General features: G+C 39.9%; 1 protein-coding gene across 1 annotated transcript in view; it reads right to left on the minus strand.

Annotated features, from left to right (window-relative positions):
- LOC138164836 (cytochrome P450 4A6-like) overlaps positions 1-10,591 on the minus strand; it is an 88,876-nt gene extending 78,285 nt beyond the window's left edge. The window contains exon 1 of the mRNA XM_069092761.1: positions 10,400-10,591. Within this exon, the coding sequence (XP_068948862.1) occupies positions 10,400-10,591 (192 nt within the window). The remainder of the gene's footprint in view (positions 1-10,399) is intronic.
- Between the last annotated feature and the right edge of the window lie 6,507 nt (positions 10,592-17,098).

The raw sequence follows: 17,098 nt of genomic DNA on the forward strand, positions 1-17,098 counted from the left end.
GAAGCCCTGACTTCAAATCCAGCTTCAGACACTAATTAACTATGTGTTCACTTTACTTCTGTCTGCCTCAGTATTCTCAACTATGAAATAAGCATAATAACAGCACTTACCTTATAGTGATGTTGTTGAATTGATATATTGTGATGATAAAAGGAGATAACACTGATAAATCACTTAGTATAGTGCCTGGTACTTAGCAGGTGCATAATAAATGTTTGTTCCCTTCTCCATCTCCCTTCACCCTTACCCTAGAATACTGTTATCTAGCAATTTAATCAATGTGAATCATTGTTCCTACAAGGAAACCAAAATAGCCCCAAAAGCACCCTCTTCAACAAATATCTGACTTGCTAAATAGACAGACATGGGTGCCAAAGGAGATATCTTGATTTAATTAAAAGAAATATGTGATTTATATACCACTAGCAATCCTTGACCAATTAGAGGAAATCTGTTATCTATATATCATTAGTTATTCTTGTAAATAGACTAAATCAATCAGAATTTCCTAGTAACAAAATGGGAGAAAAGGTTGCTAGCCTATCATTCCCTATTTCCAACCAATTATTTTGTCTTCCACATCTCTGACTGTACCCAATTGTTTTCCCCATTGATGATGTTGCCTTCTATTTTTTTATATACTCCTTTTGTCTATAACAATGATCCATCATTCCCCATTTGGGGTCTTGGCTTGCTGGGGTAGTTGAGTCCATATTTATTGGCAAATTCACTCATTGCTAATAAATTATGAGTAATAATAGTTTTGTGCCTCGGTTTACCTTAATTTCAATCATGGCATACTTAATTCATAATAAAAATCTATCTTGCCTAATAGACAAGTAGAAAGGGAAAGGGATAAGAGAAAAGGAAGGTGATAAAAAATAATGATAGATAAAAGAAGGCAGCGATCAGAAGCAAAACAGAATAGACAATGGACAGGATAAAAGAAGAGAAAAGGATGAACAGGAAAAAAATTAAGGTTGGAGGGAAAGGCACAGTTAACAATTATAACTGTGAATGTGAGTGGAATGAACTCATCCATAAAATAGAGGTGGATACCAGAATGAATTAGAAACCAACAATATGTTATTTGTATGAAACACATTTGAAACAAAAAGACACACACTGACTTAGAATAAAGGATTGAAGCAGAATCTATTATGCTTTAAGGAAGTAAAAAAGACAGGGATAGCAATCAAGATCTCAGACAAGGCAAAAGCAAAAAGAGACTTAATTAAAAAGGAGAAACAAGGAAACTGTATCTTGCTAAAATGAACCATAGACAATGAAGTAATATAATACTCAACATATGTTCCAAATGACATAGTATCCAAATTCTTAAAGGAAAAGTTAAATTAACTATGAAAGGAAATAGACAGTAAAACTATACTAGTTGGGGACCTCATCTTTCCCCTCTAAGACCTAGATAAATCTAACCAAAAATAAATAAGAAAGAAGTCAAGGAGGTGAATAGAATCTTTACAAAGTTAGTTGTGATAGATCTCTGAAGAAAACTGAAGGGGAATGAAAAGGAATACACCTTTTTGGAAGGAGCACAATGTACGTTCTCAAAACTGACCATGTATTCAGGCATAAAAACCCCATAACCAAATGCAGAAAAGCAGAAATATTAAATTTATCTTTTTCAAATCATAAAGTAATAAAAATTATATTTAATAAAGGGCCATAAAAGCATAGATTAAAAGCTAATTGAAAACTAAATAATCTAATCCTAAATAATGAGTGGGTCAAAGAACAAATTATAGAAACAATCAATAATTTCATTAAAGGTAATGACAAAAATGAGGTAATATTACAACATTTGTGGGATTCAGTCAAAACAGTAATTGGGGATAATTTTTATTTCTAAATGTATACATCAGTAAAAGAGAAAGTTGCCAGAGAGTGTAGGGCTTCAGAGAGAGCACCCAAATAATACCTTCAGCTGCTGAGAAAACCCCAGAGTTTGGTACAAAGCTCCCCTGTCTGGTAACAGAGTCCTACTGTGGTAAAAAGTCTAAAAGTCAAGTAATTGAGTGGCAACATGAGCAAGAAAAGGAAGCAAAGCAAGCATAGCAATCCAACTTTGGATTCCTTTTCTGGGGACAAAAAGGATTAAAGCATGGAAGAGGAGGAAGACAGTGAAGTCAGAACTCCTGCACCAAAAGCTTCAAAGAAAAATACAAGCTGGTTACAGGCCATAGAGGACCTTAAGAAGGATTTTGAAAACCAAATAAGAGAAGTGGCGGAAAAATTGGGAAGAGAAATGAGAATGATGCAAGAAAATCATGAAATGCGAGTCAACAGCCTGACTGAAGAAAATAACACCTTAAAAAATAGACTAACTCAAATGGCAAAAGAGACTCAAAAAGGCAATGAAGAGAAGAATGCCTAAAAAAACTGAATTTGCCAGATGGAAGAAGAATCTCAAAAGCTCACTGAAGAGAATCATTCCTTCAAAATTAGATTGGAGCAAATGGAAGCTAGTGACTTCATGAGAAATCAAGATCTTAAACAGATCCAAACAAATGAAAAAATAGAAGGCAATGGGAAATATCTCTGGAAAAACCACTGATCTGGAAAATAGATACAGGAGAAATAATTTAAAAATTATTGGACTACCTGAAAGCCATGATCAAAAAAAGAACCTAGAAATCATCTTTCAAGAAATTCTCAAGGAAAACTGCCCTGATGTTTTAGAAGCAGCAGGTAAAATAGAGGTTGAAAGAATCTACTTATCGCCTCCTGAAAAAGATCCCAAAAAGAAAACTCCTAGGAGTGTTATAACCAGGTTCCAAAATTCCCAGATCAAGGAGAGAATATTACAAGCAGCCAGGAATAAACAATTTTAATATTGTGGAAGCACGATCAGGATAACACAGGATCTGGCAGCTTCTACACTGAGGCATCAAAGGGCTTGAAATATGATATTCTGGAGGTCAAAGGAACTGGGATTAAAACCAAGAATCACCTATCCAGCAAAACTGAGTATCATGTTTCAGGGGAAAATATGGTCATTCAGTGGAATGGAGGACTTTCAAGTATTCTTGATGAAAAAACCAGAGTTGAATAGAAAATTTCACATTCATATACAAGAAGCAAGAGAAGCATGAGAAGGCAAACAGGGAAAAGAAATCATAAGGAACTTATCAAAGTTGAACTATTAACATTCCTACATGGAAAAATGATAATTGTAACTGATGAAACTTTTCTCAGTATGAAAATAGTTGAAGGGAATAGAAATATATATATATATATATATATGTGTGTGTGTGTGTGTGTGTGTGTGTGTGTGTCTGTCTGTCTGTCTGTCTGTCTATATAGGAGGGTATTGGGGCGTATGAATACATATGTGAATGTGTGTATATACGTTTACAGGTATACATAGAGGGCACAGGACCAATTTAATAAGAAGGGATGATACTTAAAAGGTGAAATTAAGAGGTGAGAGAGGAATATAATGAGAGGAGATGGAGAGAGACAAAATGGGGTAAATTATCTCATATAGAAGAAGCAAGAGAAAATGGTTACAATGGAGGGGAAGAACAGGAAGGCAAAAGGGAATGGGTCAACCTTGTTTTCATTGAATTTGGCTTAGGGAGGGAATGACATACACACTAAATAGGGTATCTCACCCTACAGGAGAGTAGTGGGGAAGGGGATGAGAGGGGGGATGATGGAAGGGAGGGCAGGCTGGGGGGGGGAGGGAAGTTGTAAGCACCCACTTTTGAAAAGGGACAGGATCAAAGTAGAGAATGGAACAAGTGGGAGGTGGGATAGGAGGGAGGGAAATATAGTCAGTCTTTTATAATATATCCACTATGGAAATGTTTTGCATAGCTACACATGTACAACCTATACTGAATTGCTTATCTTCCCAATAAGGGTGGATGACAAGGGAGGAAGGGAATGAATCTGGAATTCAAGCTTTTAAAATCAAATGTTTAAATACATACACATATATACTATTTTTAATATTATTTTCCATGTAACTGGGAAATAAGATATCCAGGCACTGGGGCATAGAGATCCACCATGTCCTACTGGAAAGTCAAAGGGGGTATGGGAAAAGATATGGGAGAGAGTAGATTGGAGGAGGGGATATTCAGTGGAATTACTATTTTGGAGTGGTGGGTAAAGGGGAAATGGGGAGAAAATGTGTAACTCAAAATCTTGCAGAAATGAATGATGTAAACCAGAAGTTAATAAAGCATTTGATTTGAGAAAAAAAAAGAATATCAGTGAAAAAATTGTAAATAAAATACTAGCTAGGAGATTACAGCAATATATCACAAAGGTTGTCACACACTATGACAAGGTGGGATTCATACCAGGAATGTAGGGCCAGTTCAATATTAGGAAAACTATCAGCATAATTGTAGCAGCAAGCACCCCAGCATCCCCAGGGTTTGCTGCCAACACAGGTTCTTAGATCTGCTTTGTTAAAGGAAAGCAACTCAAAATGAGTTAACAAGCTTACTTTAATCAGTCAGACATATATCGTTTACCTAGTTCAGGGGAAAAAGGTCAACACCCCGAACTTCAAAATACTCAGACAGAATTATCAAGACAGAGAAACAGATCAAGTAGACAATTTCCATACTGTCCAACCATTACATCCATACCAAATCAACATCTGGGTTTCAACATCTGGGTTTTTCAAAGCCGGGGCCGGGGGGGGGGGGGGGGACTCTCAACAACCAACAGCTTCCCAGAGTCTCATATGATCAAATCAGGACACTTCTCAAAGTGAGCCCCCAAAACAAAGCTACACACCATGGCTTATATAGCCTTCTCCTGGCTCAGAGAATGTAACAACTTTATTGACCCACTGGCCAAGCAAAAAGTATCTACTGAAAAACAAGCCTCCCACCCCAGGCTCCAGGTGCACTTTAGCCTAGGGGCAGGGAAGATCTTAAAAATTTACATTCCCATTATAATAATTGACCATATCAATGACAAAAACAGCAAAAATAAATGATTGTATCAATAGATGCAGAAAACTCCTTTCACAAAATACTAAAATTTTTCCTATTTAAAACACTAGAAAGAATAGGAATAAATGGAGCTTTCCATAAAAGAATATGTACTATCTATCTAAAACCAAGAGCCAGCATTATCTCTAATGTGGATAAACTTGAAACCTTTCTGACAATATCAGGAGTGAAGCAAGAATGCCCATTATCACTGCTGTTATTCAATATTGTGCTAGAAATGCTAGCTTTAGCAATAAGACAGGAAAAAGAAATTGAAGGAATGAAAATAGGCAATAAGGAAACTTATCACTCTTTGCAGATGATAATTGATGGTATACTTAGAGGGACCTAGAGAATCAAGTAAAAAACTAGTTGAAACAATTAACAACTTCAACAAAGTTGCAGGATATAAAATAAACCCACATAAGTCATCAGCATTTCTATATACTAACAATAAAACCCAGCAGAAAGAGATAGAAATATAAATCCATTTAAAATAACTGCAGATAATGTAAAATACTTGGGAGTTTACCTGTCCAGACAAACCCAGGAATTATGTGAATGCAATTACAAAACACTTTTAACACAAATAAAGACAGATCTAAACAACTGGAGAAATATTAATTGCTCATGGGTCAGCCAAGTCAATATAATAAAAATGACCATTCTGCCCATTAGTTTACTAATATTGCCATATTAATCAAAATACCAAGGAATTATTTTATAGCACTAGAAAAAAATCATAACAAAATTCATCTGGAAGAACAAAACATCAAGAATATCAAGGGAATCGAGGAAAAAAATGTTAAAAAAGATCACCTAGTGGTTCTGGATTTCAAGCTATATCATAAAGCAGTAATCATCAAAACAATCTAGTACTGGTTAAGAATTAGAGTGGTGGATCAGTAGAATGGACTGAGTATACAATACAAAGTAGTAAATAACCATGGTATTTTAGTGTTTAATAAACCCAAAGATCCAAGCTTTGGAGGTAAGAACTCAACATTTGATAAAAAAAAAATTTTTCTGGGAAAACTGAAAATCAATTTGAACTAGGCATAGACCAACATCTCACACCATATAGTTAGATAAAAATAGATAAATGTTTTAGACATAAAAGGTTATATTATAAGTAAATTGGAGGAATCTGGGGGGAAATGTACCTGTCAGAGCTATGGACAAGTTTATGGACAAATGAGATAGAGGAGATTATAGGAAGTAAAATAAATAATTTTAATTACATGAAATCCAAAAGCTTTTGTAGGAACAAAAGTAATGTAGCCAAAATTAGAAGGAAAACAGGATGTGGGAGAAAAATTTCACAAGCTTCTCTGATAAAGGTCTTGTTTGTCAAATATGTAGGAACTAAATGAAATTTACTTTTAAAAAAAAGTAAGAGTCACTCCCCTGTTGATATATGGTCAAAGGATATGAACAGGAAGTGTTCAGAAGAAGAAGATCAAAGCTACCAATAGTCACATAAAAAAGTGCTCTAAATCACTACTGATTAGAGAAATACAAATTAAAACAACTCTGAAATACCCCCTCACAACTATCAGGTTGGCTAATGTGATAGAAAGGGAAAATTACAAATGTAGGAAGGAATGTGGAAAAATTGGAACACTAGCATTGTTAGAAGAGTTGTGAACTAGTCCAACCATTCTGGAGAGCAATTTATAACTAAACCTGAAGAGCTATAAAACTATGGATGCCCTTTGATCCAGAAATACCACTATTAGTTTTGTGTCCCAAAGAGATCAAAGAAAAGGGAAAAGGACCTATTTGTATAGAAATGTTTATAATAGCTCTTTTTGTGGCAGCAAAGAATTGGACCTTGGAAAGGTCATCTACCAATTGGGAAATGATTGAACAAGTTGCGGTATATGATTGTGATGGGATACTATTGTGCTATAGGAAATGATGAACAAGATGCTATCAAAAAAACCTGGGGAGATATGTAAACTGACGCAAAGTAAAGTGAGCAGAACCAGGAGAACATTGTACACAGTAACAGCAATAATGTTATGATGATCAACTGTGAAAGAGTTAGCTACTTTGATTGAGACAATGATTTAAAACAGTTCCAAAGAACCCATGATAAAAAATGCTATCCACCTCCAGAAAGAGCACTGATGAACTCTGAATGCAAATTGAAGAAGACCTTTTTTTGCATTGGGTATTTTTATTATTTTATTTTGTTTCTGTTTTCTTTATTTTTTTGGTTTTCCTCTTCTTTGTTTGTTTGTTTGTTTTTAGTTTTCAACATTCATTTCCAAAAGATTTTGAGTTACAAATTTTCTCCCCATCTTTCCCCTACCCCCCATCCCCAAAATAGCTAGCCTACTGAATACCCCTTCCCCCAATCTGCTCTCTCTTATATCCTCCCCCATATCCCCTCTAACTTTCTAGTAGGGCAAAATGGGTTTCTATACCCCAGGGACTGTATATCTTATTTCCCAGTTGCATGTAAAAAACCATTTTTTCATAACATTTGTTTTTAAAACTTTGATTTCCAGATTCTTTCCCTTCTTCCCTCCTCTCCCAGCCCCACTTGGAAGATAAGTAATTCAATATAGGTTATACATATGTAGTTATGCAAAATATTTCCATAGTAGATATGTTGTGAAAGACTAACTATATTTCCCTCCTTCCTATCCTGCCCCCCACTTATTCTGTTTTGTCCTTTGACCCTGTCCCTTTTCAAAAGTGTGTGCTAACTACCCTCTCCCCCAATCTGCCCTTCCTTCTATCAACCCCTTTCTTATCCCCTTCCCCCCTACTTTCCTGTAGGGTAATATACCGAATTGAGTGTATATGTTATTCCTTCCTTGAGCCAAATTCAATGAGAGTAAAGTTGACCCATTTCCTTTCACCTTCCTGTTCTTCCCCTCCATTGTAACAGCTTTCTCTTGCTTCTTTTATATGAGATAATTTACCCTATTCTATCTCTCCCTTTCTCCTTCTCTCATGATATTCCTCTTTCACCTCTTAATTTTATTTTTTAGATATCATCTCTTCCTATTCAACTGATCCACATATACATGCACTCACATATGTATTTATACATATTTATACCCTCCTGTATATTCATATATTTCATATATATGTATGCATACATACACATGATATGCATGCATACATATATATATTATATATATATATATATTCCCTTCAACTATCCTCATACTGAGAAAAGTTTTACGGGTTACAATTATCATTTCTCCATGTAGGAATGTAAATAGTTCAACTTTAATAAGTTCCTTATGATTTCTTTTTTCCTGTTTACTTTCTCATGCTTCTCTTGTTTCTTGCATTTGAAAGTCAAATATTCTGTTCAACTCTAGTTTTTTTCATCAAGAATGCTTGAAAGTCCTCTATTTCATTGAATGACCATATTTTATTTTTTCAGTTTTCTTTTGCAGCATGGCTTATACAGAAATGTTTTGCATGACCTCACATGCATAATCAAAATCAGTGTTTTCCTTCTAAAGAAGGGGGGAGGGATGGATGGAAGGGAGATAATTTGGAACTCTAAAGTTTGAAAAATTATTACTAAAAAAAGTTTACTTGTAATTGGAACATATTTAACAAAGTGATTAAAATTCACTTAAAAAAAAAAAGAAAATGGTGGGGCAGCCAGGTGGCACAGTAAGAGCACCAGCCCCAGAGTCAGGAGACCCGGGATCGGTTCCAGTCTCAGATACTTAACACCCACACAAAATAACTGGCTGTGTAACCTTGAGCAAGTTACTTAACCCCAACTGCTTTAAAAAAAAAGAAAATGGCAACAAACAGTTCCCATTTCTATGGTATTCTAAGACTTATAAAGAGTTTTTCCTCAGATAATATGAATGCTATTATCCCTATTTTTCAGATAAGGAGACTGAGGTTCAGAAGGTTTAAATTATTTTGGCCAAAATTAACTTCCATGTGTCTCTCTTATAAAAGCTTTGAAAGACTTCAGGACAGCCATCAGTACAATGCCAAACCACTGAATCCAGAAGCCTGAAAGTGAAGCATACTAGTCACTTCATGCCAGAGAGGTGAACTTAAAATGCAAAGACATGTGCATTTGGGGGCATGGCCAATGTAGGAAATTTTTTTTTGCTGAATTAGGCATGTTTATGAAGAGGATTTTACTTTTGGGTTGGGGGGGGGGTTTCTCCCCAGTAAGAGTAGGAGGGGATGAGGGGATGAGAGAGAGAGAGAGAGAGAGAGAGAGAGAGAGAGAGAGAGAGAGAGAGAGAGAGAGAGAGAGAGAGAGAGAGTCTTAAAAACAAATTCAAGTCTCTTGATGCCAACTTTGCCACTAGTTAGCTATATGGCCTTGGGCTGGTCTTCCAGCTTCCTATCTATGGAGCTCAGTTTCCTCATCATGTGAGCTGCCTCATAAGGAAGAGAATTCCCCATCATTAAAGGTCTTCAAGTAGAGGGTGACATTGTGAAGACTTAAGTATGGCTTGCACCAGATGGAAGAAACTAAGGCTCATGGGGGTAAATGCATTCTCTGTTCTCAGTGTCCAATTTTGTGTCACCTGCAAATCTGATAAGCCCAATACCTGTCTTCATGCAAGGCATCAATTAAATATTTAACTTGTTATAGCTAAGGAAAAAGTCCTTCAGCTCCCCACTAGAGACACTCCTCTGAAACCACATCAATCTCCATTAGGTCTAATTTTTCAATCAACTCCAAATTCTCCTAATTCTGCCATTATTCAATCGACATCCTTCCATCTTATCCACAAGGTAGCTCAAGAGGCATGGGCCAATGCTTTGCTGAAATTCAGTCTCAGACATTGCATGGTGTTTCTCTGAATTGTGAACCACATGAGCCCTTTTTGGTTCCATTTGGTTCCATTAACCAGATTTGGTGCCTTTTCCATCTCATATTGCTTGGTATGCATTTGAATTTCCTCATATATATATGTCCTGGTTCTATAACAGGTCCTTAATAAATGTTTGTTTCCTTGGTTGATTGATTTAGGCAAGTTACAACTTCCCTGGGCCTCAGTCTCTTCATCCCCAAATGAGAGGTTTAAATTAGAGAAGACCTCTGAGGTCCCTTCCAGTTCTAAACCTGTGGTGCTAGGTCCTTTCACCTTTGTGGACATCAGTTTTTCACCTGTCAAAAGAGGGGGTTGGCCTCAATAATCTTTGAGGTTCCTTACAGTTTCAGATGTAAGACCCTCTGATCCTATGGTGCTGTTTCTCCCTTCTCACACCTCTCACAAATGCTAAATGGATGCATGAAATGGCCTTGGAAGTACCTGGGATTCTGGGATTCCATGGAATGAAGGCATTGCTGAGGCCAGGACCTAATACTGGGGTGGGTATTGTGTCAACAACCATATGGACTGGCTTCTCTTTCACATATCTCCCCAGTACCTCCCTCCTCCTTATATTTCCTTCTGGGGTTTGCTTACCTCCAGGAGGTGCCCATAGAGCCAGTGAGCAGGAGGAGCTGGGAAACTCTGGAAAGTTCTAAGTAGACTCTGCCTGCGCCAGTATAACTGGGCCCCCTTCAGTAGCAGTAGGACCAAACCAAGCAAGAGCACAGTCTGGAGGAGGTTCAAGAGAACTCCCAAGAGCCAGGCTGATCCCAGGCCAGTGCCCATAGTGCTGAATGAAGATCCTTCCCAGGGGCGTGCAGAGCTAGAAGATTCAAGTATAGGGTGCAACTTTTGTCTTCTATGTCAGGTCACAAGGTCTTACCATGGATCAGTGATAAATTCTTTGTTAGCTTTCCCCTAGGATCAGTCCATAGAAAGCTAACTGCTGGCTCTGCTCTGTACCAAGGCAGAGAAGAGACTGAAAGCCACTGTGGGGATCAATGCTGGACAGAGAGGATTCACCTGCAGGACTAGCCAATGAGAGGCTGAGGAGGCATGGGCCAGGAGCCAGGGCTCAGAACACTGGGAGAGGAGAGTACATGGAGGGTCTGAAAACCAGTCCCCCAGAGCTGTAGCCCCATGCTTAGGCAAGCCCTCCCGAACCTGTTTTACCAGACCAGGAGTAAAGTGAATCTTTTTCAGTGGGGCAGTTGACAGCATGGGGTAGAGGAAAGAGCCCAGCTTCTGCTTGGAGACCTCCTATGATGGGGAGCCCCCTACCTCTCAAGGCAACCTGGGAGTAATTCTACCTGGGAGGATCTGAGTTAAAATCTGTCTCTGTGGTTCCACCCACCCACCTACCCACCAATGTTCCAGGTTTTTCCAGGACCCTGGAGCCCAGTCAAAAAAGTCTAATCTCCAAAGCCAGCCACGAAAGTCTCAATGTATTGATGCATTTATTTAAAGCCTGCCCTGGGCCAGGCACTCCACTGGGTATTGAGTCTACAAAAAAGAAAAAGGCAGTGACTGACTCCAAGAAGCTTACACTCTAGGGGTGTCAGGAAAGGAAAGGAGAGAGGAAACTTGCATGGAGTTAAAGAAATGCAAAGTGTCCACAAAGTGAAAATCTCTTCAAGAGAAGGAAAGAGAAAGGAATCATGAGAGCCCAGAGTATTCTCTTTCCCAGGCTGAACAATCCCAATTTCTTTAACTAGTGTTTGTACAAGCCAGCCTTGTCTGGAGTAGTCCTCCTTTAGACACTCATGGACGGGGAAAAGGGTCAAGTTGTGATCTGGTCAAGGTGGTGAATCCTCTGACCCAAAGCCTCTGGTCTCTGTGACTGGCGGCAGCTTCCTGAAACTCTACCTCTCCTGGAAGCCAAGCCCCAGAGCAACTAACTGCCTCTCACCTTCTTCTAACCGCTTGTCCCAGGCCTTGGTGGTCATCCTGGTAAGTCTGACTGAATTCCATTACCCAGACCCAGTCCCTGCTTCCCTCTCTCTTTAGCCCCTACCTATGTCTGATGACTCAGCTCACAACAGGAGGCTCCTTGGCACTACATTAGAAGAAGCAGAGAATGTATAAATCAGGAGCAGAGGGAGAGGAAATTCTTCTATCTGTGTAGATTAAGGGACAGTGTGTTCCTCCTCACTGTCCTCAAGTGTGGCAGATGGAATCTGGAATGATTGAGGAAACAAAGGTTTGATTGTCCAAGAATAGCCACTTATTAAGTAATGCATGCTAATTACCGAACAAACCAGGGCCAGGCCCCTCAGCTTTGGCACTTGTAATGGAATGCCAAGGAAAGGCAACTTCCCAAGGTTCAGAATAGCAGCATAGGCGCTCTCCATTTTATTCAGTGACCAACCAAGAACAGAGAAGGTCAAAACATGACATCATTCAAAATACAGCATTTACTAAGTGTGATTCAATAATCTCCAAGGACTACCCCACCCCAGGACCTTCCATTCATTCAATCAATTACAAAGTCCCTGTTCTAAATACTACTCCACCCCTAGGCTGTACCTTCATTTAGTCCATCACAAAACCCCTCTTCTCAAACGGAGATTAGTTTCCAAACATAAGTAAAGCACATTCATTTGTTCAACCATAGAACACAAAAAGGTCAAAAGTTCCCCACCCCTGGATCACAATTGAATCTACCCCAGAGTTACATCAAGTTTAAGCACAGCACTTAATACCCAAATGGAGGTCTTTTCTTCATCTTGACACGAGGCAAGTTCTCAGCAATCTTAGTTCCTGGGGAGACAAGGCTTAGCAAGGCCACAAGATACATTGCCAGTCTCTTCATTAATTCATCCTCTGTCTGTAGAACAGTCCTAGGACCCCTGAAAACATTAGCAAAACCCTCTCCCAGGATTTCTGTAAACATACAACAAGAAAATTCTTCTTCAGGGCTTCTGAACCAACAGAAAGGTTCCCAGACCCCTGCAACAACAGCACTGCCTTTCACCAGTGGACAGTATTCACTCTCTGTCTGCAGGACAGTCTCAGTAGCTCTGAACCAACAGAAAGGTTCCCAGACCCCTGCAACAACAGCACTGTCCCCCACCAGCGGACAGTATTCACTCTCTGTCTGCAGGACAGTCTCAGGAGCTCTTAGCCAACAGCCAGGTTCCAGGACTTCTTCAACAGGACTGTTTTTCACCAGTGGACAAATCTGGCCAAACAACATCAAAACAGACAGACAAAGTACCAGCAAAACAGCCATGTCTCCTCAGTCCTTGGCAGCTCTGGGGGCAGGTCTCAAAAGTCCAGGGCAATTCAAAGTGGCCCTCAGCAATCCTCTCAGTCTCTCTCTGCCTCCACCAGGTTCTGCTTCCAAAAAGTTCTTCTGCCTCTCTCTTGTGTCTCCAAATCTATGTCACCAGCTCCTCCCAGTTCATGACTCTCTTTTCACATCAACAAGTCCATCCCACAGGTGGGATTAACAAGCTCTGGGTTTTAACACAATCAATTTGAAAACCAAGCCAATACAGGGGGATCTTTATATTCCATTACTATCACAACACTGGACCCAGAATACAGGAGACAACAGATTCTCATTATTTAAAAACAATAAAATATGACCTATTAATTAAAAGGAAACAAATAACCAGGGTATAAAATTAAGTAATCTGATTTCTAACTGGATGAAAAATTAGGAACCTTTTTAAGTTGGGAGGAGAAAGTGCTCTGAAATTTAAAAAAAAAGAGGTGTCCCATTCACCTCAAATGTCTATATTCAATCCAAGGACCATGGAAACAATAACCAATTAACCCCTACGGGGCCAGTTTACAGAGAAGACATGTGGATTGCTAGAGATGTACAATTGTAAGAAAACTCCTTGCATCAGTCTCCAGATCTGACTGGGTTTCTGGTCAGCATAGCCTCAGTCCTTAGTTTAAGGATCTCTAAGCAGCAGTTGAGGTGGTCCAGTTTCCCAACCATGTAGGGCTCAGTTCAAACAATGCAATAAGGTTTTCTCACTCTTCTCATAAATGAATAAAGCTTTCTTACAATACAGAAATTGGACTTGACCCCTCATTGACTAGAAAGGGCATTGCACTGGCTCCAGAATTGAGTCACAAGATGGAGTCAGTGTGATTCCCTCAATTCCCACCACCCTTTGCTGTTCTAATTCCCTTACCAAGCTAAACATCCCCGTTCTTTCAACTGACCCTCATATGTTATAGTCTTCAAGGTCCTGCACTGCCTTGGTTCTTGGTTCTTCTCCTCTGGACACTCTCAAGCTTCTCAGATGGTCCCACATCCAGAACCTCATTTGGAAGATGGTGGTCAGTTCTTTGAAACCTAGACTATCATCTCACTCTTCTTGGAAGCTCAGTGCACACTACCACATGGTATTAGCATTTGGGGTTGCCTTATCACAAAGCAGATTCACACTGAGCTTGGAGTCTCTGTAGTGGCAAGCACCCCAGCGTCCCCAGAGTTGATGCCACCACAGGTTCTTGGATCTGCTTTGATAAAGGAAAGCAACTCAAAATGGGATAACAAGATTACTTTAATCAGTCAGATATGTATCATTTACCTAGTTCTGGGGAAAAAGGTCATCACCCCGAACTTCAAAGAATACAGGCAGAATTATCAAGACAGAAACTGATCAAGTAGACAGCTTTCCAAACTGTCCAACCATTACATCCATACCAAATCAACATCTGGGTTTCAACATCTGGGTTTTTCAAAGCCAGGGGGCTCTGGACAACGGCTTCCCAGAATCCAGATCAAATCACAGAACACTTCTCAAAGTGAGCCCCAAAACAAAGCTACACATCAGGGCTTATATAGCCTTCTCCTGGCTCAGAGAATGTAACAACCTTTTGGACCCACTGGCCAATCAAAAAGTATCTACTGAAAAACAAGCCTCCTCCCCCAGGCTCCAGGTGCACTTTAGCCTAGGGGCAGGGAAGATCTTTAAATTTACATTCCCATTATGTTCTCCTAAGCCCCCCAGATTGGTCTCAGGGTGTGGTGGAGCCAGCTTTCACCTACTGGTAAGAACAAACTGTTAAGTTTTCAAGATGAGCATTTATACCTCAGAAACCAGAAAATACTACAAATCTGGGCTTGATTTATTGTTTTGTTGATTTTCTAAATTTAAGAAAGTTATGGAGGCAGCTAGGTGGTGCAATGAATAGAGCACCAGCCCTGGAGTCAGGAGGATCTGAGTTCAAATCCAGCCTCAGACACTTGACATACTTACTAGCTGTATGACCTTGGGCATGTCACTTAACCCTCTCAAAAAAAAGTGATGCAGAAAATGTTATTAGTGCAGATTTAACTTAAAAGTAGGCAAAAACATTTCAGAGCCAGTTGTTAAACACATCCAGCATACCGCTGTCAGTTTCAGAACACCTGATGCTGATTACTTGTACCCAAGTACAAGACTTTCTATTGACCCCTAGTGAATTTTATCTTTTTAGATTTAGCCGAATACACTAATCTGTCAAGACTCTTTGAGACCCTGCCTCTCATTCAGCTCTCCCTTCCAGCTTGCTGTCATGAAATCTGATGGCTATACCATATACGCTTTCATCCAAGTTATGGAAAAAATGCTAAACTTAACAGGGCCAATCATAGATCCCTGGGGTACTCCATCGGAGACTTTCAGCCATGTTGACACAGAACCAGTAATGACTCTTTGAATCCAGTCTAATAGATGTCTCTCTATCTTCTCTGCAAATATAGCATAAAATACTTCATCAAAGACTTAGCTAAAATACAGGTAAACCATATCCCCAGAATTTCCCTCATCAATGAGCTTGGTGACTCCATCAATAAATGAAATCAGGTGAGTCTGGCTTGCCCTGTTGTCCTACAGCTTGCCTTTGTCAATATTTACCAAAGATAGCCTTAATGGTACTTTCCCCAGAGTTTTCCCAGAAATCAAAGGAACACTAAAGGCCTAGAGTTTGCAGGCTATTCTTTCTGTTTGGGACAATCAGGACCATAGTTGCCTTTCTTCAGTCCTGTGACACTTCTCCCACTTTCCATGCTCTTTCAAACTTTGCTGGGGTATCTCTGCAGTGCCCTACTGTAGAGGACCACAGGCCAGTATGGCTCTGACCCAGCTGAAGACCCTGCTACCAGGTCCAGACTGGTTTCTCACCCCCCAGGAAGGCTCACAGGCATGAGCATCACGTCCTCATGAGAAGTGTGGCATGCACTCCCCGCTTGGGAACAAGGATGCTCGAAGTGTTCTCAGGGGAAACTATTGCAATGTTGCAACGTAGTACTAACTAGAAACCTTACTCCGTGCTATTCTAGGAAGGTTTAGGGAGGTTTGGAACATCCTTCCCAGTACTCACACTCTGATAACAAGGATAGAGTACATGGCCATCACGTATGAGGCGAATGGGAACTAGGGCAATCGTGTAATCCCAAAGATTATGATGACTATGCAGTTTTACACTATATATACTGGACTCTTAGCTGAATAAAGTTGACTTTGTTATCCACCATTCTGGAGTCCTGTCTCACTGATGATTATGTACCTCTGGTCAAGTAACTTTTCAAGTATCTTTTTTCCAACTGACTTTTCTTTCTCAGCTCTGCTGCTGGTCAGCAGGGCTCCTCTCTACCACTATCTCAGCACTGCCACAAAAGGGCAGGGGTCCCCTGAGCTTGGCTCACCACAACTGGCGCCCAACTTTGGGCATGGGGCATAGCCACAGGAACAAACGGGCCCAGGCACATGAGCACCGGGCCAGGCACAGAAATGGCAGGCCGAGTAGGTGTCCAAGCCAGTGTTGGTTTTGCTCAGAGGTCCACCTTGGAGCAACACAGAGCAACATAGGACCCTAGGACAAGGTAAGGTGAAGGCTCCAATAAACCACTTTCGGTTTTTCCTGAGCAGCACTAGCGATGAGGCAAGTACAGATTAAACAGCCTAGCTGAGAGATGTATGAAAAGGTCCTCCTATGTATAATGAAAGAAAGAGTTACTACCGTAAGTTACATTGTTACTAAGACTCAGGTACAGGACTTTTTAGATCTGCTGGCGATTACTTCTCCATGGCTGCCCAAAGAAGGCACATTAAACCCTGCAAAATGGAAAGTGGTAGGTGAACAAGTGACAGAATATTACACCACAGTAGGGCCAGAGAAGTTCCCAGTACAGTGCTTTCAACTATATAATGTTCTTAAATTGTGCTTAGTCAAACCAGAGCACTATTGAGAGATTTGGAGGTTCAATGCAGGAACACAGGTGGAGGAAGAGGAGGAAGTAAAATGAGAACAGGGGAATAAACCGATAAACCAGGAGGGAAGGGC

This window comes from Petaurus breviceps, unplaced genomic scaffold, assembly GCF_028583685.1.
Source record: "Petaurus breviceps papuanus isolate PSGF00001 unplaced genomic scaffold, PetGlider_PUasm1.0 207, whole genome shotgun sequence".
NCBI classification, from domain to species: Eukaryota; Metazoa; Chordata; class Mammalia; order Diprotodontia; family Petauridae; genus Petaurus; species Petaurus breviceps.